Source organism: Lontra canadensis, unplaced genomic scaffold, assembly GCF_010015895.1.
Source record: "Lontra canadensis isolate GAN:19392208 unplaced genomic scaffold, GSC_riverotter_1.0 scaffold60, whole genome shotgun sequence".
Taxonomy (NCBI): domain Eukaryota; kingdom Metazoa; phylum Chordata; class Mammalia; order Carnivora; family Mustelidae; genus Lontra; species Lontra canadensis.
In genome coordinates, this window is record NW_022631054.1 from 885,507 (window position 1) to 909,161 (window position 23,655).

Consider the following 23,655-nt stretch of genomic DNA (forward strand, 5'->3'; position numbering starts at 1 on the left):
ATATTCAGAACCTTGGTTTAAGGAAGTTTAAGACGTGTAGTTTTTAGCTTTCCAGCCTCTGAAGTAAAGTACTAGTACAATAATATTAGGAAGGGTCAGAGTGAGTAAGTACCCATTTACCATATCCATGAATTTCTTTACATTAGCCCATCTGAGCAGGACTGGTGACCAGACACCCCCCCCCCCCCTTTTTGCCCCCTTTAAAGTTGACTGCAAGCAGCCCATCTGTCTGGCTTTAAAGATTACCTTCTGCCTGGCCTCAGAGTCCCATCCCTAGTCATACAGGTCTCTAAGCTGTGTGTGTGCTCATGTGTTTTAATCAGACTAAGTATGTATCACCAAAGAGCCTTTGCACTCTATTCTTGCTGTCTGGTATGTTCTTCCCCTAGATATTCTCATGGTCCTTTCTCAATCCCCTTAGGACTCTGATAAAATTACGAAAAAGCCTATACTACCATCTGAAGTCGCACCATCTACCATTCTCTCTCTGCCCTCTCCCCGCTTTGTTTTCTTCAGTGCACTTATCCTCATCCAGGCTATAGATCTGATGCTTTCCCCACTACAGTGTAAGTTCCACGGGGACGATAATTTCGTGTTTTCTTCTTTGCTGCATTCCACACTTGAAATGTAGGCATTTCAAAATGAATGAATGCTGTACAAAGAGGAAGTTACTTTCCCCATTTTCTAAAGGGAGAACTTTTCCAATGCATTACTCATGGTGTCCTCCAGGTGGCGCCAAAGGGCTTTTTCATCCTTGCTAATATCTAGGATTTACAGCAAGAGAGTTGCAAAGGATTAGAATAAGCTTAGTTTTTCATAGCCTCTGGTCTAGAGTTCTGGGCTTTTCTTAGATGACACCCATAATCTCCCTTATTTCTTCTTATTCCTGCAGGAGGAAAAAAACAACGGGTCTTCACCAAAAGCATTTCAGTACACCATGTCACTTTACGACGCCATAGTTAAGGATTGTTTTTCCCACGTTGGCTAAGCGAAAGCCAATCAGAAGCAAGTCTCACAATGGGAAGAAGTGGAGCTGAGATAACAACACAGGTTTGGCTGCCAACTCTTGTCCCTCCAAAAGACTTCTTTGCTTTTATCCAATTAACTGCTGTTCTGGTGAGCCTTCAAGAGAATTGTAATCTTGAGTTATTTGCATTTCAGGGATTTTCAGACTGACTGCCCTTTTCTCCAACAGGTTCCCTTTTTCACACAAGGACCTTAGAGCATTTTCTTCCACAGACCCGCGAAGTCCACTAAGAGCATTTCCTGTTCCACGTGCAGGGAAATGTGCTCAGTCTAGCTGCAGTGCCCAAGAGACAAGGATCTTCCAAGTTGTTGTCCAGACTCATCCTCCTCATTGTGGTAAAGCACAGGTCAGCAAGACAAGGAGCAGGTGCATCTGTGAAAGGAAACAGAGAGCCATCTGGTCCTCAGGGAAAGGATGTTTGCAACTCTTCCTCTGGGCCCAGGGCTAAGGTGCTAGAAGTCTAGCATTGGAAGCTCCTTAAATATTGTTTAAGAGTGGGAAATCAGGGGCATGAGATAGATATTGATTCACAGTCACAAAGTTACTGCCAGATTTAGAATCTTATATCAGGTTTCATGAATCTTTTAGTTTTTCTGCTACACTATGTATGAGCTTTCTTGCTAAGATCATTATTCTAGACAGAGCCAAAATCCCAAGTAGTACTAACTTAGCTCAATTCTGATGAATTTATAAGAACAGATAAAATTAAAGGTTGAGATTCTAATGGCATGTCTCCTTTCTCCTTTCATTACAAATTTCAGTCAGATTCCTTAGGCCCTTACTTAAACTACATTGGCAAAACGGAGAAAGATTTTTGGAACATGGAATGCGTACCGAAGAATGTAACAAACACCTGGGTTATTGCTTGGTGATTATGCAAGTAAGAATACTCTGGCCCCAACTTGTAACCCTGCACCATTCCCTAGGATCTCTCTGAAGAGCCACTGGAACAGCCACCTCCTTTCCCCCCAATGAAGCACATTTCTACCATTGACTACAATGAGGAGAAATAAAGCTTTCACGGCAAAACTACACAGCTACCTCTAGAAGGCAAACAAGGTTCACTGTCATCTACAGCTTCTCCATATGGCTGACTCAGCTAATTCTTTAGTGTGATAGCCCAGTCCAAAACAAGCTACCTTTGCTTCCTGGCAGGCTAGGAGCCGTGGGTTCATAAAGGACTCCACTGCAGTCTAATTAGAATATAATCCTTTCCTGGGACTGGGAAAACTCTGGTCTAGAGGCTGTTAAAGACGTAAGTGGTCTATTCAAATACTTGGCTCTGGAGGACTATCCAAGCCAAGGAAAATGAGATTGAGTTGAATTAAGACAGAAATCTTTATTAAAATGTGTCCTTCAGTAATATGTTAGCATACATACAATATACACACATACATCTGTACACTCTTTGACACACTTCACGGATTGCCACCATCAGTTTAACCAATAAATTAAAACTAAAAATAGGAGAGAGGGGGGGGGGGGGGGGTAGGACTAAGGGCAAAAATCTCCATGTTTTTTTCTGGTAAGAAATTGCAAATTTCTCAGAATTTCCCTGGGGAAAACCTGGGACCAGAGAATCTTTGAAATAAAATACATAAATCCCCGCCTCCCCAAAAAAAGATTCCAAAAGATGCAGTTACAACAAGTGTGCTTCTCAGAACAGGAGCATTCATTCCACTTCATACTCTGACTTCTGCACCTTCTGGCTTCAAGACAGTCTTCCCCTCGGCTGGGGCAGAGAGGTTCATATGGGCACTTGGGCTCGGTGCACCTTGGGCTCTGGGAGTTGAGGGGCAGGCTGCCGTACGGGAGCGAGGGGAGCCACACTCATCTGAGGTGATGTCTGGCACATCGTCTGACTGCGTATCGGAGCTCTCCAGGTCACTGCGGATGCTCTCGGGCTGGGCCAGGCTGATGTCCCAAGCTTTGCTGGCCACGCAGTCTTTCTGTTCACAGTTTTGGTGTTTGCAGGAGGGATCCTCTTCATTGCTGCCACTGCCGCCGCGACCACTACCTTCTTCTTCATTCTCTGCCATCTGAGCGTGAACATGCAGCGAGTCCTCCGTGCTGCTTCCACTCACCAGCTGATAGTGGCTTGGTTTGGCTTCAATGTCCACTTGGATTTCCATATTGTTGCAGTCTCTGTGGAGACAAAATCCACTTTGCTGAGTCATGTATGGGTCATGCTATACCTGCGGGTACAAGCAGTTTGTGGGTTCAGGATTAGGAAGTCCAAAACATAGGTAAACTGTAAACTAAAGTTCACTTTTAGCAAAAATAAAAAGTTAACCTAACTCTCAAATAAGATGAAGAAGAACTAGATTCCTTCTGATGATTAAGAACGCACACACCTCTGCCAATTTCTTTACACAACCAAAAATGAGCTTTCAAAATTCAACTAAGGGTTGGACCCTCACACTATCTTACTCAATATACAAAAGAGAAAGAAGATTCGTAGTGTTTTACTACTGTGTCACAATTAGAAGAAACCAGAACCTCTCCAGGAGGGAGTGCTGCAATCACACCCTATCAGTTACACTAGCTTCTCAAAAATAAAGAGAACTAGGTGACAGGAGTCACATCAGGCAAAGGGTGACATGAGAGCAAAAGCCACCGACCCACAGACATCACTGAACAGTAACCTAGCTCAAGTTTCATGAGAATAATTATACAATAGCCAAAAAAGACCCAAAAAATGGGGGGAGGGAAGAAAAGGAAGAAAGAAAGAAACACCTAAAAATCAAGTGCTAATAAGAAGAATCGATCAAGAGATCCCAAACACTCCTATACCAAGAACCTGCCCAGGGAACTTGGGGTACACGCTATATATCCCATCTGATGGTACACACAGCCCTAACATGAGGCATTGAGCTTCTGAAGGCCTAGGACCCGACCACAAACTGTATCCTCTCCTGGGCATCTCTGACTGTGCACATACCTGTCCTGTGGGTTGTAGGAACTGATTATGGAACCGGCCATAGCACGAGTACTTGCGTTGTCACTAATTGCACCAAGACTGGCTGTGTCTTTGGGGAAAATTTCCTTTTGGACATCGGCTTGGACTTCTAACCTGTGTAAAGAGGGGACGTTCAAGTTAATACGAGACCTGGGTATTCCAAGACAGTCTGCTTCCTGGCACGCATCTCTTCTATTATTCTCTTGCAAACTGAGTGGATCTGATCTTCTCTAATTGTCAAACAGCTCAAATAGATGCCCACACGGTTTCTCTCTTGAATAGCTACTGAAATCGTCCCCTCCTTTCTATCCCCATTGCTACTACTTAACTTTAGGCGCGGAACATCTCCTGCCTGGAAAACTGCATTTGGGTTCTCACTCCAGCAGCCGCAAGTCCAACTCCAACACCTTCTAGATCAGTGCCAATGTGGACGAAGCCCCGATCACTCTAACAGTCCTCTCTTGGCTCTCTACCGCCAACAGTCCTCTCCTGGCTTCCTGATCTGCCTCCAAGCTCTCTCTCCAGTTCCATCTCTCACTACAGGTCTCAAATCATAATCACTCTGAATTCTTTTTTTCCTTACACACCTGTATAAGTTGTTTACCTCCATGACTTTGCACATGCTATTCCCTCTCTGTGGAGGTTTCTTTTCTCTGTGTGATAAACTCATATTCAGTCCTTAACGACAAAGGAAGTATCATCCCCCTCACTCTCTCAGCAAACCAGTCATTTCCTGTTAAATGCTCCCACAGCATCTACCCATTTATTAAATCAATTTATACATCTCCCCCTCAATCATCTGTGAGCTCCAAAAAAAGGAGAGACCAAATCTCATTCACACTTTACCCTCTGTGTCTTGCATACAGGAACCCAAAACACTTAGCAATCAAATTACCCCCAGGCTACAAGATTAAAGGACACAGAGGATCCCACCCCCGACGAGAGCAGCAAACTTTCCCAATGGTGTGTCGAAGCTGAGAACCCATAACTATTTCCCTCTTTGGCTCTAACACCAGTTTGCTGCACACCTAAGTATTTCCTCTTAATAGGTTTCATAGTCAAACCCATCTGACTCATCCACTTCCTTTAAAAGGCTTTCACCGAACTGGAACAGCTGGACTGGCTAAGCTGCAGTCTCAGCAAGTCAGTCTCCAATTATGTCTGTCTGCTTATTTACAAGGGTGATGATTTTAAGAAAGCCCAGCAGTGAATTCTCTGGCATGTGGGGGCGGGATCCCCTAACAAGAGACGACCAGTTATGAGACACAGACAGGTCAGCAGCAGCCTTCAGCTGCACATTCGAACAACCCCTGTCCTACAGCCTACACTTTCACTCTGCAACTCCAGCCTCAAGACACCCTTCAAGAATGTGCCACGACCCCAGAAAGTGAGGCAATACAAAGCAAAGTGTGTTGAATCAGAGACCTGGGTTCTAGTTTCAGCTCTTCCACAGACTCTCAGAATTGGAAGAAGCTTTCACAAACACCATCGCTTAAGTGCTTCCCTGATGCTAGCCTGTGCAACAACTCTGCCAGAATCACCTGGGGAACCTTTTCAAAACATAGATCCCTAGGTCCTACTCCAGGAGATTCAACTTATTAATTCTGGGATAAGATCATGAAATCTATTTTTAAGAGGCTGCCAGGTGACTGACAGGCACTCAGTTGTGGGATCCAGTCCATCTGTCATCTGTTGCTTGACTCCTTCTAATAGCCAAATGGCCATCTGGTCTTTCTTTAAACACTTCCAAGGATAGGCAGCTCAGTATCTTCTAAAGTAATCCAACCCTTCTTTGGACTTTTATATAGATTTCTTATATTCTCTATAATGAAACAAAATTAAGTTTCCCTCTAGCTTCTGCCAAGTTGTCTTAATCTACCTCTTGGCATGAGTCAGAAGCCTTTCTTTCTGTTCAAAGTCCTTCAGATATCTGAAGGCAACAATTTCTCCTACTTCCCTACCTCATTTTGCATTACCCGCAGGTCTCTCTTTATTCAACTAACTGCTTCTCATATAACACATGTTATGCTCCTCTGAATATATTCTGGTTTATCTAACTGGTAAAATGACTGAGCAAGTTGTAACATTTTTAATCATAAAACTTAAGTTTCTCTGGGGCGCCTGGGTGGTTCAGTGGGTTAAAGCTTCTGCTTTCGGCTCAGGTCATGATCCCAGGGTCCTGGGATCGAGGCCCACATTGCGCTCTCTGCTCCGTGGACAGCCTGCTTCCTCCTCTCTCTCCCTGCCTGCCTCTCTTGCCTACTTGTAATCTCTGTCTGTCAAATAATATAAATAAAATCTTTAAGAAGAAACAAAAACAAAAACTTAAAGCAGTTTCTCAACACAAATTCATAGAATTGATTTTCCTTAGCTATCAAATGGGAATAAGAATAAGAAGGTAATAAGGATGACAGCACTAATAAGCCAACAAGATACAGTATAAATGCTGTTCAATTGAAAGTCAATGACAAGCCTAATGGACAGCACAGCCTTGGGAATTCTACAAAAATGCATGCTTTCTCTTCCTGAAGCAGGCAACCTAATGTAGTAGAGGGAAGTTCTTAAGTCAAGATTGCTCTTTATATGGAGCCACTATGGTGCAGTGTGGAAAGAACACTGAACGTTGTGTAGGTTTTGAGCCTATTTTCTCATTATAAAATTAAAAACAAAAAACACAACAACAACAAAAAACCAAACCACTGATGACTACATAAAAATGAGATGATATATGAGATGTGCCTAGCACAGAGAAATGGCTCAATACAGGTATGTTATTTCTCATCATTCCAACTGGTTCTGTCAGAAATTATCTATTTGCTTACCTGCTATATTTTCCCTTGCCACTGGAAAGAATGCCACCACTCAGAGTGCCCCCTGAGAGGGCTGCAAAGCTGGCTGTCTCGCTGTATGGACCCTGCATAACACTAAGTCCATCTGTAGGGCTTCCGCTGGTGCTCAGTACACTAGTCAGGCCTTCAATGCTGCTTTCCCCAATGCTGGGATTCTTGAGGGCTCGCCAGGCATCAGCCACTGGGGATGGAACCAAACATTTCAATTCAAGATAAGACAACATCAAAATAGAGTCTATTATTTTCCTGTAATGATTCTTCAAAGTGGAGAATATTCATGCAGAAAAATACTCATTTACTCTCTTAATGAACAGCTACTATATGCAGCTACCACATATCAGGTGTTTTAACATATTGTTAATATTTAATCTTCCCAATAACTACACAGTAACAGTCCTAATTTTAGAGGAGAAAACAAAAGCTTAGAACTAAATGACATGTCCAAGTCATGCCTGGTCCCATGAATCTACATTTTTGATTCCAAGTCCACTATTCTGTCCATTTTACCGTAGATGTCATCTAATCAAACATGAAGATTTCAAAACATGTTTAGGTCATATTAGGTGTTGATTCTAGTAGGGTGCTCCAAAAACCTGTGGGACTCTCTGTGCCCTAGCTTAGTTAATATGGTAAAGTGCAAACATCAAAGTGGAAGTCACGGGAACAGAAAAAGAAGCTGGAAGACTTGCTCCAGTTCCAGCTCTGCAGAAGCTCTTAAACCCATTTAACAGATGTTGAGACAAAAGCTTAAAGAAGTTCCCATTAAATGGGGATAATAATAGCCCCTGCCCTCCCTATTCAGAGAGCTATTGTAAAAACCAGGTGAGATAATAACTGTGTAAAGTCCTCTGAAAATTATAAAGTACTGTACAGATATAAGACTTTATTATAATACCTACTATTACCAGCATACTTGGAGTTACTTGGAATCCTACTAGTTTGTACCTGCCACACAGAGCCAAGTACCAGAGGAATTAACCTAATAACTCTGGAACAAAGAAATGAAAAGCTAAAAATACTTTACCCCCTACAAAGCTCATTATCCAAAGTAATCCAATGACAATCTTGCTGTAAAATGTGCTGAAATCTACTGAATTTTCTGCCCCATAAATTCAAAGGGAAATTAAAAACCTCCCTTTACCTGTGATTGGACCATCATCTTCATCAAACTCAATTTTCACCCCCTTTCCGTTTGCTGTGCTAACTCCACAGCCACCTCCACGACAGAGGGAAATGGGCACAACCCCATAGACATAAGCCAGCATAATGGGAACACCAATACCTGGGGGAGGAGAAGGAAACAAGTCAGCAGGTCACTGCCCTAAATTCTCCTTCCCAGCCTGAGCACAGACAAACCACTTTATAAAGGGCCAAAGAAAGACAGAAGATGGCTATCCTAAAGATGCAGCTGGGTCTAACAGAATGATGATTGGACTTGGGAATTAGAAAAGGCCTGGATTAGAATCCTGACTCCAATTTACTAGCTGTATAATCTCATGTATCTTCCAGGATTGTCAATGATCAAAAGAGAAGGTATGTACAGTGCCCAGCACAGTGAGTATATGCTGCTTTCGTTTTCCCTCTTCTACTCACTACTGACATGCTAATCCAAGAACCAATCAATACTCAAACATTAAGTAAGTGATTCCTGGGGTTTAGGATCCCCCCAGAATGTTAATTCCAAAATCTTACTGCTGTGGAGGCAGAATGACTTAGCTGTTAAGAGCACAGGCTCTGAAGTCAGATTGCCTTGATTCATGTTCCAGCTAAGTGACCTTGAGCAAATTATAGCACCTTTCTATTACAACCGTACTGCTATGAGGATTAAATGAATTAATACATGCAAAACATTCAGAACTACTCCTGGTACATGGAGAGCCTTAATAAATGTTAGTTATAATATTCTTATTCTAAAACAAACCCTCATGCCTTCCGAAATACTGTGAGGCATTAAACAAATAAAAATAAAAGTAATTTTATTTTGTGGGTTCCCTAGCAAATAGGGAAGGAAGATAAAAGGTGAAAACTAGGCCTTAAAGTAATATTCTTTAATTTATCATTTTCTCTGAGCCAGAGAGTTCTAAGCACTAATTTAGGACTGAAAGACCCCAAACTCTGACAATTTAGTGTGGCTGATAATCCTAATAATAGTGCCTAAAAGAGTTAGCCCTCAAGGTGGGTTTGGCATAAAATGTAGGAGCCTCCAATGTGAAATATCTGGCCAGCCGGCTAAACTGCTATAGTCAGAAAGCTGGGTGGGTAGGGGGTGTGGTGGGAAAGAGGGCAGGAAGGAGAAGCGTCGCAGTCTGGGCTAGCTTACCCACACTAACTGCAGCAATAACTGGGGATGCAATGACGGACAAAGTCACTCCTCCTGTGATAGCCAAATTCCTCTTATGTTTGGAGGTTTTCCTTCCCTCATACCTGCTGTGAATCTAAGAATAAGAAAGAAAATCCAGGTCAGCAGGTTAGGATATCAATTTTTTTGCCAGGGTAGAAAAAGACAAGTGAATATTCTAACTATATTAAAATATATCCCCTACCCACCAAGAGGCTTTCTTTCTCAAATTTAACCTAACTCAGACCAGGGTAACATAAACTAATACAGAAAAAGTTAATCCAAGGAGAGACAAAGTAACTCAGGATTGTGAGGAAAGTATTTCACCTTTAAGTCACTGAGACAAACCAGGCCCAGGATGCTAATAAGAACTTTTAGATCTCTTGGGTTTATGAAAATCCATTTACGAAATTAAGGTTATTTTTATCTAAGAACAGGCCCGTTTTCAGGAAGCTCTGAAATATAAACTCCTCCCTATTTCCTTCAAAACTTTACCAACAAACCTGGGGATAGAACACCCACAGAATTCAGCATGTCTTACCTTCCTGCCAACATAAACAGGAATGCCGATGACCATGGCAGGAATGGCAATGCCAGCAATGAGGGAAATCCCCACTGGAGCACCAATCAGTGTTCCCAGCTGCCAAAGAATTTTCTTCTTACGGCTCCATGGCTTCTTGCCCCAGAATGTGCATCCAGAGGGGCTGCAGAGGACACATGCTCAAGTTAGTATTGATATTATAAATGCAGCTATTGTCACCAGAGGGCTTGATAAGAGCAAAAGCCTTCTTTTCCAGTAAGAAAGATTAACAGTTACAAGAGGTTATAGAAAATGAATATATTACATGAAAGGGAGAAAAAGACAAGGTCTGATTATTAGAGCTCTGGGCCCTTCACTTTTTGTTTGTAAAGCTAGGCTTCCAGGCTTGAAACCTCTTTTCCTTTCTCTGCTACTGAACTCTGTCATCCCTAACACAACAGTGATGCAGCTTTTTATTTATTTTTTATTTTTTAAAAGGTTTTATTTATTTATTTGACAGAGATCACAAGTAGTTAGAGAGGCAGGCAGAGAGAGAGGGAGAGGGAAGCAGGCTCCCTGCTGAGCTGAGAGCCCGATGTGGGACTCGATTCCAGGACCCCGAGATCATGACCCGAGCCGAAGGCAGTGGCTTAACCCACTGAGCCACCCAGGCGCCCATGTGATGCAGCTTTTTAAAAGATTTTATTTGAATGGCGCCAGGGTGGCTCAGTGGGTTAAGCCTCAACCTTCAGCTCAGGTCATGATCTCAGGGTCCTGGGATCGAGTCCCGCATTGGGCTCTCTGCTCAGTGGGGAGCCTGCTTCCCCCTCCCTCTCTCTCTCTGCCTGACTCTCTGCCTACTTGTGATCCCTCTCTCTCTGTCAAATAATTTTTTTAAAAAATCTTTAAATAAAAAAAAAAATAGTAGCTGTCATGAGGTGCAGCCTGTGAAATTATAATTTTAAAAAATTTTTTTATTTATTTGACAGAGACACAGCGAGAGAGGGAACACAGGCAGGGGTAGTGGGAGAGGAAGAAGCAGGCTTCCTGTTGAGCAGGGAACCCAATACGGGCTCCATCCCAAGACCCTGAGATCATGACCTGAGCTGAAGGCAGAAGCTTAAAGACTGGAGCCACCCAGGCATCCCTGATCCAGCTTCCTTGACTGATACATATACTACTTGGGATCCTGCACAACCTACACACTTGACATCTCATTCAAAAGTGCTACGCCCTGCAGCTAATGAACAGATCTGAATAGTTTTCTGGGCTTGTGTCCTATCCATATCCAACAGATAGTGTAAACCATGTTCCTGGGGAAGGATATAAAAACACTTTGTCACACCCTTTATGTCAGTTTCATTCTCTTTGAGTTTGGCTACTTTTATACTCCGTCCTTCTGTGTTCAACCATTTTTGCTCACTCCCTTTGTCCTGTCTTCTCTACTAGATAGGATAAGCAATTTTGAAAGAAAGGATCGTGTCTTACACACCCGTGTCCCCGATAATCAGTACAGTGTAAGTAACTACTGTTTGCTATATTGGAAATGAAAATGTTTCATCCACACAATGAATGTTGTTTGTAAATATTAACTCCTTCAGGACAATATTTTAATATTTACTCTGAATTCTTTGTAAAGTCATTACATGCAAGGAACTGTAAAAGGTTAACTCTGACCTTAATAAACTTATGCAGTTTAGCAACATTAGACATGTATATGAAGTAAAAGTAGTGATGTTTATAATGAAGCATTTAAGGAATGCCAATACAGAAGAATGAGGCATAAAAAGCTGGGGAAGACATCATAGATGAAATGGCATTTGAGTGGCCCCTGAAGGGTAAATAAGAACTGAACAGGTTGAGATAAAAGGGGGTTGCTGGGAGGGTGATGTGATCAGAAAGCATTCTGGGCAAACGGAAGAACATGAACAAGAAAGACAGCCAGAGGAGACAGAGCGAATAGCAAGTCCAGGTTACTGGAATATAGCATGTATAAAAACACATGGAAAAAGCTAGAAAAGGACATTAGGGCCAGACTGTGGCAAAGCCATGCTCGGGAAATTGAACTCTATCTGGAAGGTAATAAAAATAGTCCCTAGAAGTTGCTGGAACTGAAGAAAAACGTGGTCACAGGAGTGCTTCGAAAGAACTTTTTACAGCTTCCTTATACTGTAATGAGAGGACAGACAACTGTGTCTCTTTGACATCCTTTTCCCCAAATCATTAAAAGAACAAGACGATAAAGCAATGGACACATTTCCCATCTCACCTGAGGTAATGCAAGTCTGAGATCTCTTTCATACAAAGCCAACAGAATTCACAGCCACACACTGCACAGGTCATATGATTACAGCTTCCATCATTCATCTTGATAATGTAAGCACTGCATCGTGGGCATGGCTTGATGTCATCTGCTAAGGGGGGAAGGAAGATTGGGCAGAAAAATACCCCCAGTTAAACCTAATTTGATTTATTATTCCTAGGAATATATATATACAAAAAATGAGGAGACAGTGAAGAGCTCTTGGCTGAGAATTCCAAATTGTGCAACCCACTTCACTAAAAGGCTGGCTATGTCTATACCTCAGGAATTTTCATAAAACAGATCCTTGTCTTATACTGAGCTGCCTATTCCCAAAACTGGCATCTTATACAGCACTTAAGCCACATTCTGAACAAGACGACAAAGAGACAAAGATGGTTTTAAGAAAAATGGAGTTCCACTAGCCAATAGGCTAGCAGAACTCAAAGCAGAGTTCTGCAGGAAGAACAGTCTGCAGCTTGGAATCGGCTTTAAGTTTTGAAAAAGTTTGGCTCAGGAAATTAATTTCTTAGGCTCAGCAAGTAACATTGTGATGTGCTGTTAACAGAACCCACAGACCCCTCCCATGATACTTTCAAATTCAAAACCTAAAAATAATTGGGTATGCTATGTAGCACACACCTAGTAATTTTCACAGCAAGCTAGAAACTATCCTATTAAAATGACAATTTAGGAGATTATGCTGTGCCAGGAAAAAGTGAATGGTAAAATCTTTCCTACCAGCCTCTCCCAAATGACATCAGTAAAATAAAATACATTTATAAAAGGCAATAAACCCACTGACATTTTTAAATGGGTTTACTCTGACTTGCCAAGGTTCCTCCTTTTAAGGTTAATCATTAATCCATACTAATATTATTTCCTTTCCTTAAATCTGTCCCCTACTTCCAAAAGCAGTGATGCACTTAAAGCTAGGAGGATGACAGTGGAGGTTTAATACTAACTGTCTTTCTGCTCACAATGAAAGTTTTGAAAAAATCCTTCACAAAAGGACCTAATTACTCTCCAACAGGAGACATATTTTTAAAAAGGTAGAAACTACAGAATTCAATTTTGCTGCATTCCAATTTTATCAATTTATAGGTTGGAAAACCTACAGTTGTCAGAGAAAAGCTACGTATCAAATATAATATTGAATGTATTACCAAGTATTTTTGCTCTCTGATCCCAGGAAATACTTGAGTAAAATAATCTCTCCCAGCTTTAGCTCACATTATGAAATATCAAATAAAGAGAAAAATGAGACAATGCCAACTAATACCTGGTCCAGATTCTTGCCCGTAACTGAGACCTGAAGTGTGCTTGGTCCGTACTCGCAAAGTCTGTGCCCTCTGCTGACGGGCCATATCGCATGTCTGATTTGGATGCCATATTTGCTTGCAGTGGTAGCAGAACTCGGTCTGGCAGCCTTCCCTCTCACAGGTCAGCTTTGGGCAACTGGCACAGCCATAGGCAATAACAGCATAACTGGGTAAGGAAAAAGGAAGAGATATCAGTAAGGTAGGAATGATCGGAATAAGACAGACATTATTCATCACTCCTTACCACTACACATGATAGAGAGAAAAGATTACACATATAACACATAACATAACCACACACAATCATGCCTAACAAACTGTAAAACATTCTGTGTGAGAAAGTACATTTCTCCTTGAGAGTCTAAAAACAAATCATTTACCTTCTGAAAAATAGGGGAAAATACTAGATTTAGCTGCAATCTAGCATGTATTCAGTCACAGTTTAAGCTACTTTAAAAGGAGTTTACACAGCAAATTTCACAAGGAGCAGGGTACAAAACTATAGCTTTTTGATGGTTTGCTACATTTAGAGAGATTAGAATTTGGTTACACTAAAGGACAGAAGATTTGTAAAACAAAAGCATGAGAAACTATACTTTTTCATTTTTAAGTTCCACAGTGAAGCTGGTCTGAGCACACACAGCCTGAGACAATAGCGATGGATGGATTCATGATCAATTCTCCCACTGAAAGCTCATTTTATCTTTCAATTTTTTCCCCCTTTTTTAGCTCAAATCTATACCTTGAAATATTTACTTCCTTGACAGGCTCCAGAATCCAAGAATACCACTCACCCACCTTAGTAATTAATACATGATAAGGCTATTATCTCCCTTCCCTTTCTTTTCTCTCCTGACACATATTCTTAGTAAAGATTTGCAACTCTGAATCCATCTGCACCAACATCAACTGTTTCTTATAATTCACACATATTTTCCAAGAATTACTCTCTCACAAAAAATCCAATATATTTACAACTAGCCCTTCTGACTAGTTCTAAATATGTCAACTAAGTGTTCAGATTATCCTAACAAGTGAACACTGAAGATTAAAAAAAAATTAAAAAGTAATTTAAAGAAACAAATAAGGGAAAATAGCAGCTGTGAAAGTTCAAACAAATTTTTTAAATAAAAAAAAAAAAAGATTTTATTTATTTATTTATTTATTTGTCAGGGAGAGAGCGAGAGCACAAGCAGGCAGAGTGGCAGGCAGAGGCAGAGAGAGAAGCAGGCTACCCGCCGAGCAAGGAGCCCGAGGCAGGACCCGATCCCAGGATTCTGGGATCATGACCCTAGCCGAAGGCAGCGGCCCAACTGACTGAGCCACCCAGGTGTCCCAAGTTCAAATAATTTTTAAACAGGTCAATGATTGTAGGCTTAGGTGTTGTCATTGGGCTTTTTTGTCCCCTATTCCACTTTCTCCTCCAATAGCTAAAGACCTCAAGCAACTTATAAAAAAGGGCTAACAACATTTTCTTGGATTTGTTCTACTGTTTATTTGCATGTATATTAGGTATTCATAACAGCAACATGATTTCTCAGGTTTATTATAGATTCTGCAGATTGATTTGAGAATGACACTGAAAATATCAATGACATATCATTTATGTTATATAATACAGTCTGTACTAAAACTCTTCTCAGAAAGAGCAAAGTGAGAATAGGTCAATGTACGAATGCAAATGATTCATATCCTGTAGGAGTTCTGAGCAAATTTACCCAACCTAGCTGCAAAATAGCTACTACAGATAAACAATGTTTCTCCTAAAGAAAGTGACCTGCTTGCTATTTTGTGTTAAATGGGAAAGGTATTGGGATGATCTCAGTACCTTACTTAAGTCAACTGCTGATGATACAAATTACATAGACAGGAAGCCTTGAACATTTCCTGATCTATTCCTACCTCACCTGGTGGGAGTAAATATTTATTAACAGTTTTTTTTTTTTTTTTTTTAAGAACACTTGACAAGATTGATAATGTCACTTTTGGGTGTGGAATTTGATTCCAAGCAAGTAAAATAATCCCAAATACTCATGAACCTGCAATGATCTCTTACCATGACACAGAATTACTCAGGGCACTGAGACTTGGCATTCCTGTTTTTGGGCACCTGGTCTGGGCTCCTTGCCCCTGACTCATACTGCATGACACTGAGCTAATTTAAATCTCCAAGCCTTAACCTCTATCCCAAAAATGGAGGCATAGGTGTCTGCCACCTTCAAGTGTAACCATATTCTAAACTGCATTTGAGATCTTGCCCTGAAAGGTATGGTATAAAAATATAGCACATTTTAATCCTACTTTTGGCCTTTGCCTAATCTACTCCTTCTACCTAGAATGCTCCCTTCCTTTCTTCTTGCCCTGGCAAATACTTACCCATTTAAGAACCAGCTCAAGGGACGCCTGGGTGGCTCAGTTGGTTGGGCAGCTGCCTTCGGCTCAGGTCATGATCCCAGCGTCCTGGGATCGAGTCCCACATCGGGCTCCTTGCTCGGCAGGGAGCCTGCTTCTCCCTCTACCTCTGCCTGCCATTCTGTCTGCCTGTGCTCGCTCTCTCTCCCTCTCTCTCTGACAAATAAATAAAATCTTAAAAAAAAAAAAAAATTTAAGAACCAGCTCAAATGTCATCTTCCCTAAAAAATCCACTTAACCTCTCCAGGTAGCTGGTTGCCTACACTTTATGCCTTATGTACAATTACTTTATACTACTTATCACATTATACTGTAATTATCTGTCTATATGTGTGCTTCCCCAACCAGACTAGACTCAAGGAAAAGTATCACCCATGTTTTAATCTTCAGGGTCTAGCATACTGATTCATGTTCAAATGAATGATAGAGACTCTCTCTATTAGCTTTTTTATTTTCCCCAGGCCATTCTAACTCTTCTCCTGGGCCTACCCTAAAGCAATCTTTAAATCTTACTAATGTATCTACTGGTTTACTATGTGCCAGGGACTATAACTTAGATCTCAAATTTTGTCTAAAATTTTAGGAGCAAACTCCTAAATTCTGAATGGGGTACTCTTCCCCAGGTAATTGAAAAAAAGTCATCCTTGAGACCAAAACTACCTTGACAATCTTGTTCCTTCTTTTCCCTGACCTACCCTGGAGCCTCTCTCCTACCCTGCTTTTAGCTTAACCAAGCATTCAGGTTTGCTAATTAGAAGCTAAATAAGCGGGGAGAAAGAAGCAGCAGCTAAATAGAAGGAGATGGAAATTACATGCTGCTAAAAAAAACCCGATGTATCATTTTCCTTCCCCTTAAGTTTATATAAATTTATTAATTTTGTTAATTTCCTAAGTATTCAGAAATAATATGTGACAGGCTAGACCACAGCATTAACTAACTTCAGCCCTGGAGGAAAAAAAAAATCCATTATGAATTTGATTATGCTTTCACGGACCCTAGTAGTTACAGATGTGTTCCTAAACAATGTTTGAACTTTCTAGCTCTCAGCCACATAACTTCATTTACAAATGGACCCCGAGCACGTATAAGGGTAGTAGAAATACAACAATTGCAAGAGACTAATATCTGGTCTCCTTATTCCCCACTCCAATCCAAGTTCCAACTTCAGAAGGTTATCTATCATTACGTAACTCTTACTTAAAATCCTTCAACAAAAAAGAAAAAAAAGTCCTTCAAACCGAAACTTTTTTGCATGGCTTAGATAAGTCTATCAACTGGAGTCCAGTCTACCTTTTCAGATTGATCTCTAGTTACTTTCCAGATCATGCTCTCCATGTTGTGTATCGAGAGATGGATCCAAACTAGAGTCTAGACTTACTACTATATTTTTATACCTCTATGCAACTGCAAGTACAACTGCAACTGTACTTGCTCAAAACACTCTGGATTAAGACGTTTTTCTCTACTTGCATCATTGTTTGCCTGGTATGAATTCCTACTTACATTCTTCAAGGCCCAGATCAAATATTACCTCCTCTGTGAAATCTTTCTTGACACCATCATGTAAAATCTTTTAACTACCCTCTAAGAGCATTTGTGTTTTCTTTAATATGTATTATATTGCATTTATTATCTGTTATCTATATCTATCTATTTAATCTCTTCTAACAGGCCAAACTCCCTGTCAAGAGGACCATGTCTAAGTCCTTTTGGTAATACCCAATATTCACTTAAGGTTCAACACTACTTAATTCTCAAAAGTGTCTACTGAATGATCATCTGTCTGTCCTCTTCTTGCCTTCCACCCTCATTATCTGTTTCTCTTTCAAAAAGTGTCCTGTTCATTTTCTTTATCTACCTCATCAAAATTCAACTATCTCATTCTTCTGGGATTTAATTGAAAAATTTTGTTCACAGAATTGTAGAAAAAGGGACGCCTGGGTGACTCAGTTGGTTAAGCATCTGCCTTCGGCTTGGGTCATGATCCCAGGGTCCTGGGATCGAGTCCCACATGGGGCTCCTTGCTCAGCAGGGAGCCTGCTTCTTGCTCTGCCTGTTCTGCCTGAAGCTCTCTCTCTCTCTGTCAAATGAATAAATAATCTTTAAAAAAAAGGATTATAGAAAAAGTTGGAATATACATAACCTAGGCTAAAGGAACTCTCAACTTATTCAGAGCACAAGATTCACTGTTAAATAAGGACACTAACAGAAGCCAGTGTAACTGTACAGACTGACTGTTAAAGGAGTTTAGAAAACTAAATAGTCAGGGAAAGTGTCAGTGTAAGATGCCACAGAAAAAACAAAAACATGTTTCCTGTTGATTTAAGTTTGGAAGATTTGAAGATTTACACTGTATTATTTATTATGTATTTATTATGTATTATGTATTATGTATTATTATTATTAGCAAAATTTACTATAGTGTATATTAGCATGTTTAAAAAATCTAAAAAGCTCAGAAATAAATTTTGTTCAATCCAATACTTCCCAAGCTTATTTGATCACAAAATGTTTTCCTTTCCAGGATTACCAAAATATACACTGGAAAATATCGATGTAAGTGGAAAAAAAAATCAGACAAAAAAAGATGGTAGGAGATAGTAGGAGACTGTAAAGGGGTTTAAATTATAAGGGTAGACCATGTAAATAGTCAGTTCTTCAAGACATAAGAAGTCATTTTATAGGCAGGTATGAACAGTTTGAAGCAGGGGAGGGATATAAAACATTCCACTTTAGAATGATACACTGGCAAATATGGGAAATTATATGGAGCTGGAATGCAGATGGGCAGGTGCAGGGATGGGGATAGAGTGAAGAGTTGTGAAATAGAAGGTACAGAGCTAAATTAAGAGATGTCTAGATCACATATATCTCAATTTTTAAAATGTCATACCAGAGAGAAAGAAAGAGAGAGAGAGAGAGAGAGGATGTAGGAAGGCTTCAAAGGGGAAAATAACCTCCTTTTTCACTGACTGAGAAATTTATCTTGCTCAAGGAGCTGTTCCCTCATACGTGTGCTAGAGATGAACTGAAGCTTCCTGTTCACGGGATGGTCCAGTCCAGTTGTCCAGGAAGGCCAAAAGCTGTTTGGGTCAGGTAGGAGGGGGGACTGTAGGAGGAAGTGCCAGCAAAGAGAGGCTGGAGTGGTGGACTTGCACAAAGAATTGAGGTCAAGACAGCTTTATCTCCTATTCATCTGCACAAAAGATCTGCCCCTGCACACCAAGAAATTTTCTGTTGCCTCCTTTGCTCATCCCTCATAGAGATTCTGAAAGTGTTTAAAGATTGGTAAGAGGGTACTTAAGAGGAAAACATTATATATTTACATGTTTTGGGGGGTTTCTGAGAAGACTCATACTTAAGTAGAGACTCTAAGGGGTATCAACCACACCATTTATTAGCTGTGAGACGCTGAAGCCCACACTGTAACTTCTCTGAACTGTTTTCTCCTTTATAAAATAGGTTTACCACCAACATCCATCTGTATGAAACTAAAATTATTCCTGAATGACCTTACAGTCTGAAGATTACAAAGAACTACAAAAATATCAGTTATTTGTATTTTGAGTTAATTTTATCTCATTTGAAAGTACATTTTAAATATATTTGGTAAGGGGCGCCTGGGTGGCTCAGTCATTAAGTGGCTGCCTTTGGCTCAGGTCACCATCCCAGGGTTCTGGGAATGAGACCCACATTGGGCTCCCTGCTCAGCAGGAAGCCTACTTCTCCCTCTCCCACTCCCCCTGCTTGTGTTCTCTCTCTCTGTGTGTCTCTCTCTGTTAAATAAATAAATTCTTAAAAAATATATATACATATATATACTTGGTAATATTGTACTTAATAATATTAAACAGTAATGTAAATGTTGCCCCACTGAAATTGGTTCTCTTATTTATGAATAAAATAAGATCATATTCAAGTATGGGGAAAAAATTCAAGACCCTGCTTATAAATATTTTGTAAACAAATAATCGTTTAATATATAGTGTTCTCATTATCATAATCACAGTGAAACTAATGGCCAGAACTCTGTAAGACCACTTACATGCCCCCTTCATCCTGCCAAATACAATTCTTCTTCTTCTTTTTTAAATTTTTTATTTTATTTTGTATTTTAAAGACTTTATTTATTTATTTGACAGACAGAGATCACAAGTAGGCAGCGAGGCAGGCAGAGAGAGGGGAGGGGAGAAGCAGGGTCCCCGCTGAGCAGAGCCCCCCCCCCCCATGCGATCCCAGGACCCTGGGATCATGACCTGAGCCGAAGGCAGAGGTTTTAACCCACTGAGCCACCCAGGCGCCCCCCTTCTTCTTCTTTTTTTAAAATATTTTATTTATTTGAGAGAAAGAGAGAGGGAGGGAGAGGGAACATGAGCACAGGTAGGGGCAGGGAGAGAAGACGACTCCCCACTGAGCAGCGAGCCCCACCCTGCCAAATATATACACATACACAGGGAGCGAAGGGAGTTCTTGATAAATTTGGCTGTAAGAACTTCATCTGCGAGTAAAGAAAAGATGGTCAGGTACAAGAAGAAGAGATAACTAGGGATTACACTTACTGCTCATCCATGATTTTTACCAGACACAGAAGAATAGGACAGTTTGACTAAAACAAAACAAACAAGCTGTTTTTCTCCCAGCATTAAAGAGAGGTGGCAAAACCATTGGCCACATCCCTAGGGAACTCAGATACCTGTTTGGAAAGTGACAGAATTTTAAAGTTACTCCTGATTTACCTAACACCTCCAAATGCAGACCTCAAAACACTTTGCAAACATTAAGCTTCTCAAGTCAGGAAAGGATTAGGCCTATTTCAGATAAGAAAAATAAAGTAGATATGAGGCTGTGATAAAAAAGTATCAGAAAAGAAACTAGATTTCCGATCCATGGCTCTCTTAAAGTTGTCCTTAGGCCACATTTGACAAAATGATACAAACAGCAGTATCCCCAATAATGCCAACAAGTGCATGCTTTTTAAAAAGAAGAGGTTGAGAGTAAAGACTATTGGCCTTGGTTGGAGTTAAGACCAGTGTTTCAAGCCTGGTTCCACCACCCACTAGCTATATGACCCTGAACAGTCACTCAATGTATTTAAATTTCAATTTTCTCATCTGTAAAACGAAATCAAATCTATCTTACAATGTCGTAAGGATTAAGTTAAATTATGTACGCCTGGTACATGGATACTTGGATGCCAGCTTGCTTTCTTTCCACAGACTGCACCTTCTTTAAACCCACAGATAACACATTAAAAAATATATAAAATTTGTATAATGCTTTTAACTAATAAAAAAAACCTCTAGATGATACTAAGCCAATACTTGGCTACAATAAGAAATGGCCTTAATTCTTCATTAGCTTTTAGTAATGGTTTACGATGTCACCACAAAGATGATAAATTAATTCCTGTCCATTTTTATTGTTGTGAGCAAAGACAGTCATTGACTTTAGAGAAATAAAAACAAAAAGGGAGCTTTTCCAGAAAGATAATCAGCAATGCCACATTTCTCAGCCAAAATTCAAGGAAAGACATCTCAAAAAGGAGTTAATATACTATTCCAAAATTAACCATGCCGTGTTTTAAGTAAATATTCCTTTGGTTCAGAAAACAGACCAATAGTATCTGTAAAACCTATCATATACATTAGCCTCCTAAGGCCAGGGAGATCACCAGGCCACCAATGTAAGAACCTACAAGGTTGTTTCCAACACTTATTAATTGAAAGTGAAAGTGATCTAACCTAGACAAACACCATACCTTTGACCACAACACTTCAAAGTAATTTAGAAACCCCATCTCAAGGAGGTTAAATAACACACCCATCTCTAAACAAGTCTGGCAGAATAGAAGACAGAAGTTAACTCTTCTTACTCTCCTAGACACTCTTAAAACAGCTTCTTTTGAAAGGGACAAATAGTAGCATCATGGAAATCTTAAAACAGTTTTGGTATATAGGCTACAATTAAAAGCCCTTAACTCCTTTGAAGCATAGGCCCATGCAGCTTTTTTACTGGCATTACATTCACACACTGCAAGGAGTCCCTAGCATCTTTCTGTCCCCAAAACATAACACACAAGAATAAAATGATCTGCCCAAGGTCATAGAACTGGTAAGTGGCCCAGTCTTTCCCTCCCACCCCCGAACTTCCAGTCACTCAGATAAGCTCTTCCTGCGGAATGCAGCCATTCATGGGATGTACTGACAGTAACAATGTTTTTTTAAGTGGTGGGAGAGTGGTCTCCACTGAGTACTTTAGATAGTAAAATCTGGTGGTATTCTGTCTCTGCACATAATGCATATTCTCTCACTGACCTTAAAAATTCAGGATCCATAGTGCCTTACAAAGACTGTTGTCAAGAACTCAAGATCAGAGGGGCTGGGTAACACATTTTCTCCTACCGTGTCAGCGTCTGGGCATCCTTCTTCTCAGTGCCCCATTGCTTCTCTGGACAAAGAAAGGGTCCGTCCACTCCTCACCCTGCCCAAGGCAGCAGTGTAAGAACCACATGGGGCCTCCCAACAGCGTGGCACAGAAGGCACACAATGGCCAGGGTGCCCCAGAGCTGCCAGTGAGCTGGCCTTTCCCCCTAGTGATATTTCCATCACCTCCATCCCAACTTTCAGCAGCTGTGGTCAGGAAGAACACACCTTCTCCGGCAATGCTGCTGAAGTCCGCCCCTGGCCAAAGGGACACACCCCTCGGAATGAATATTCTCATCTCTTCCTTTGCCAGTTAATCCCCTCCCCGCCCTCATTAAGACATGGCCCCTACTTCTGGACAGAGGGGCGTGCACCCCACCTAAAAGCCTCCCCCTGCCTCCTGACTAGATGGACAGCTCCCTTCCCCTCACCGAAGGCTCAGCCCCCACCTCAAGCCCGGGGCAGGGCGGGTGGCGGGTGCCTTCCCCCGCTCGTCTGGGCTTGCGGACTGTGACCGCTTACCCGCCGCAGCTGCCGCCTTCTCCTCCCTCCCGCAGCTCAGCCCTCACCTCTCTCTGTGCTGGGACACACACACGCACACGCTGCCCCGAGGACCGCTTCTCCAGGTCGGCCACTCGCGGGATGGGGGTCCGGTCCCCCGACCCGGGTCCCCTCCGCCGCAGCCCCTGCCCCGGCGGCCACGCCCCCGCGCTCACCCGCAGTCGGGGGCCGGGCACCAGCGGCAGTCAGGGTCTGAGGCCAGGTAGCGGCGCAGCATGAACTCCTCGTACTTGTGCATGAGCGGCGGGTCGGCGAGCAGCAGGCGGATGTCGTGCGGGTTGAGTCGCTCGCTGCACTCTGGGCAGCTGATGGGCACCCGGCTCTCGCTGATCTCCAGGCGCAGGTAGTGGCGGAGGCAGTCCCGGCACGAGCGGTGCGGACAGCTGAGGAGGCGCGGGGCCCGCTCGGGCGGCAGCCGCACCAGGCAGAGCGGGCACTCCACCTCCTCCGGGCCCGGGCCGCCGCCCTCCACCGCCTCCTCATCCTCGAACCCGGGCCCGGCCTCCGCCGCGGCCTCCGCCTCCGCCTCGGCGGCCGGCTCGGTGGGCAGAGCCTCGGGCGGCGGGGCCTGGGCCGCGACCGGGACCGGAGCGGGCGGCGGCGGCGGCGCGGCCGGGGGCGGCGGCTCGGCCTGCGGCTTGGCCCGGGCGCGGCGGCCGCGGGCCGAGGCGGAGAAGACACTGTGGAAGGTGAGGCGCCGGCGCCGGCCGCCGCTGCGGCACTTGGGGTCGGGCGCGGCCGCGTGTAGAGATGTAGAGCGCGGCGATTCGGAGTCCTTCTCAGAGCCCATGGCCCCCAAAGGCCGAGGAGCGAGGGGCGCCCAGCGCCGCCACAGCTCCCGCCTCAGCGCCCCCTCAACCGGCGCCGCGACCGCCGCCGCCTCTGCCGCCCTCCCCGAGATAGAAACAGAGCTGCCGCGTCGAAGTGGTTATAAAGCCTCCG

At 42.4% G+C, this 23,655-nt stretch overlaps 1 protein-coding gene across 5 annotated transcripts; it reads right to left on the minus strand.

The window, feature by feature from the left end:
- Positions 1-204: 204 nt before the first annotated feature.
- On the minus strand, positions 205-23,655 carry RNF19B (ring finger protein 19B). 5 transcript variants are annotated; one of them, XM_032877131.1, is made up of 10 exons: positions 22,869-23,646; positions 13,278-13,483; positions 11,963-12,107; positions 9,715-9,877; positions 9,156-9,270; positions 7,977-8,117; positions 6,809-7,016; positions 3,969-4,100; positions 2,671-3,172; positions 205-1,399 (listed from the first exon to the last, which is right to left on the minus strand). In XM_032877131.1, exons 1-9 carry the CDS (start codon positions 23,501-23,503, stop codon positions 2,710-2,712), a joined length of 2,208 nt encoding a protein of 735 aa, XP_032733022.1. In that variant the 5' UTR covers positions 23,504-23,646; the 3' UTR covers positions 205-1,399; positions 2,671-2,709. The 5 variants fall into 5 exon arrangements, with proteins under 5 accessions (XP_032733022.1, XP_032733021.1, XP_032733023.1 ...); XM_032877130.1 differs by lacking the exon at positions 205-1,399 and having other exon boundaries at positions 2,347-3,172; positions 22,869-23,645; XM_032877132.1 differs by lacking the exon at positions 205-1,399 and having other exon boundaries at positions 2,347-3,172; positions 11,963-12,104; positions 22,869-23,643.

Bases quoted from the DNA above. Each gene is read 5' to 3' on its own strand.
- RNF19B (XM_032877131.1), bottom strand. From the start codon at position 23,503: ATGGGCTCTGAGAAGGACTCCGAATCGCCGCGCTCTACATCTCTACAC. The intron at 7,017-7,976 runs GTAAAGGGAGGT...TTCCATCCCCAG, and splicing joins AGATGATGGTCCAATCACAG to TGGCTGATGCCTGGCGAGCC. The intron at 4,101-6,808 runs GTAAGCAAATAG...CTCTTTACACAG, and splicing joins GGCAAGGGAAAATATAGCAG to GTTAGAAGTCCAAGCCGATG.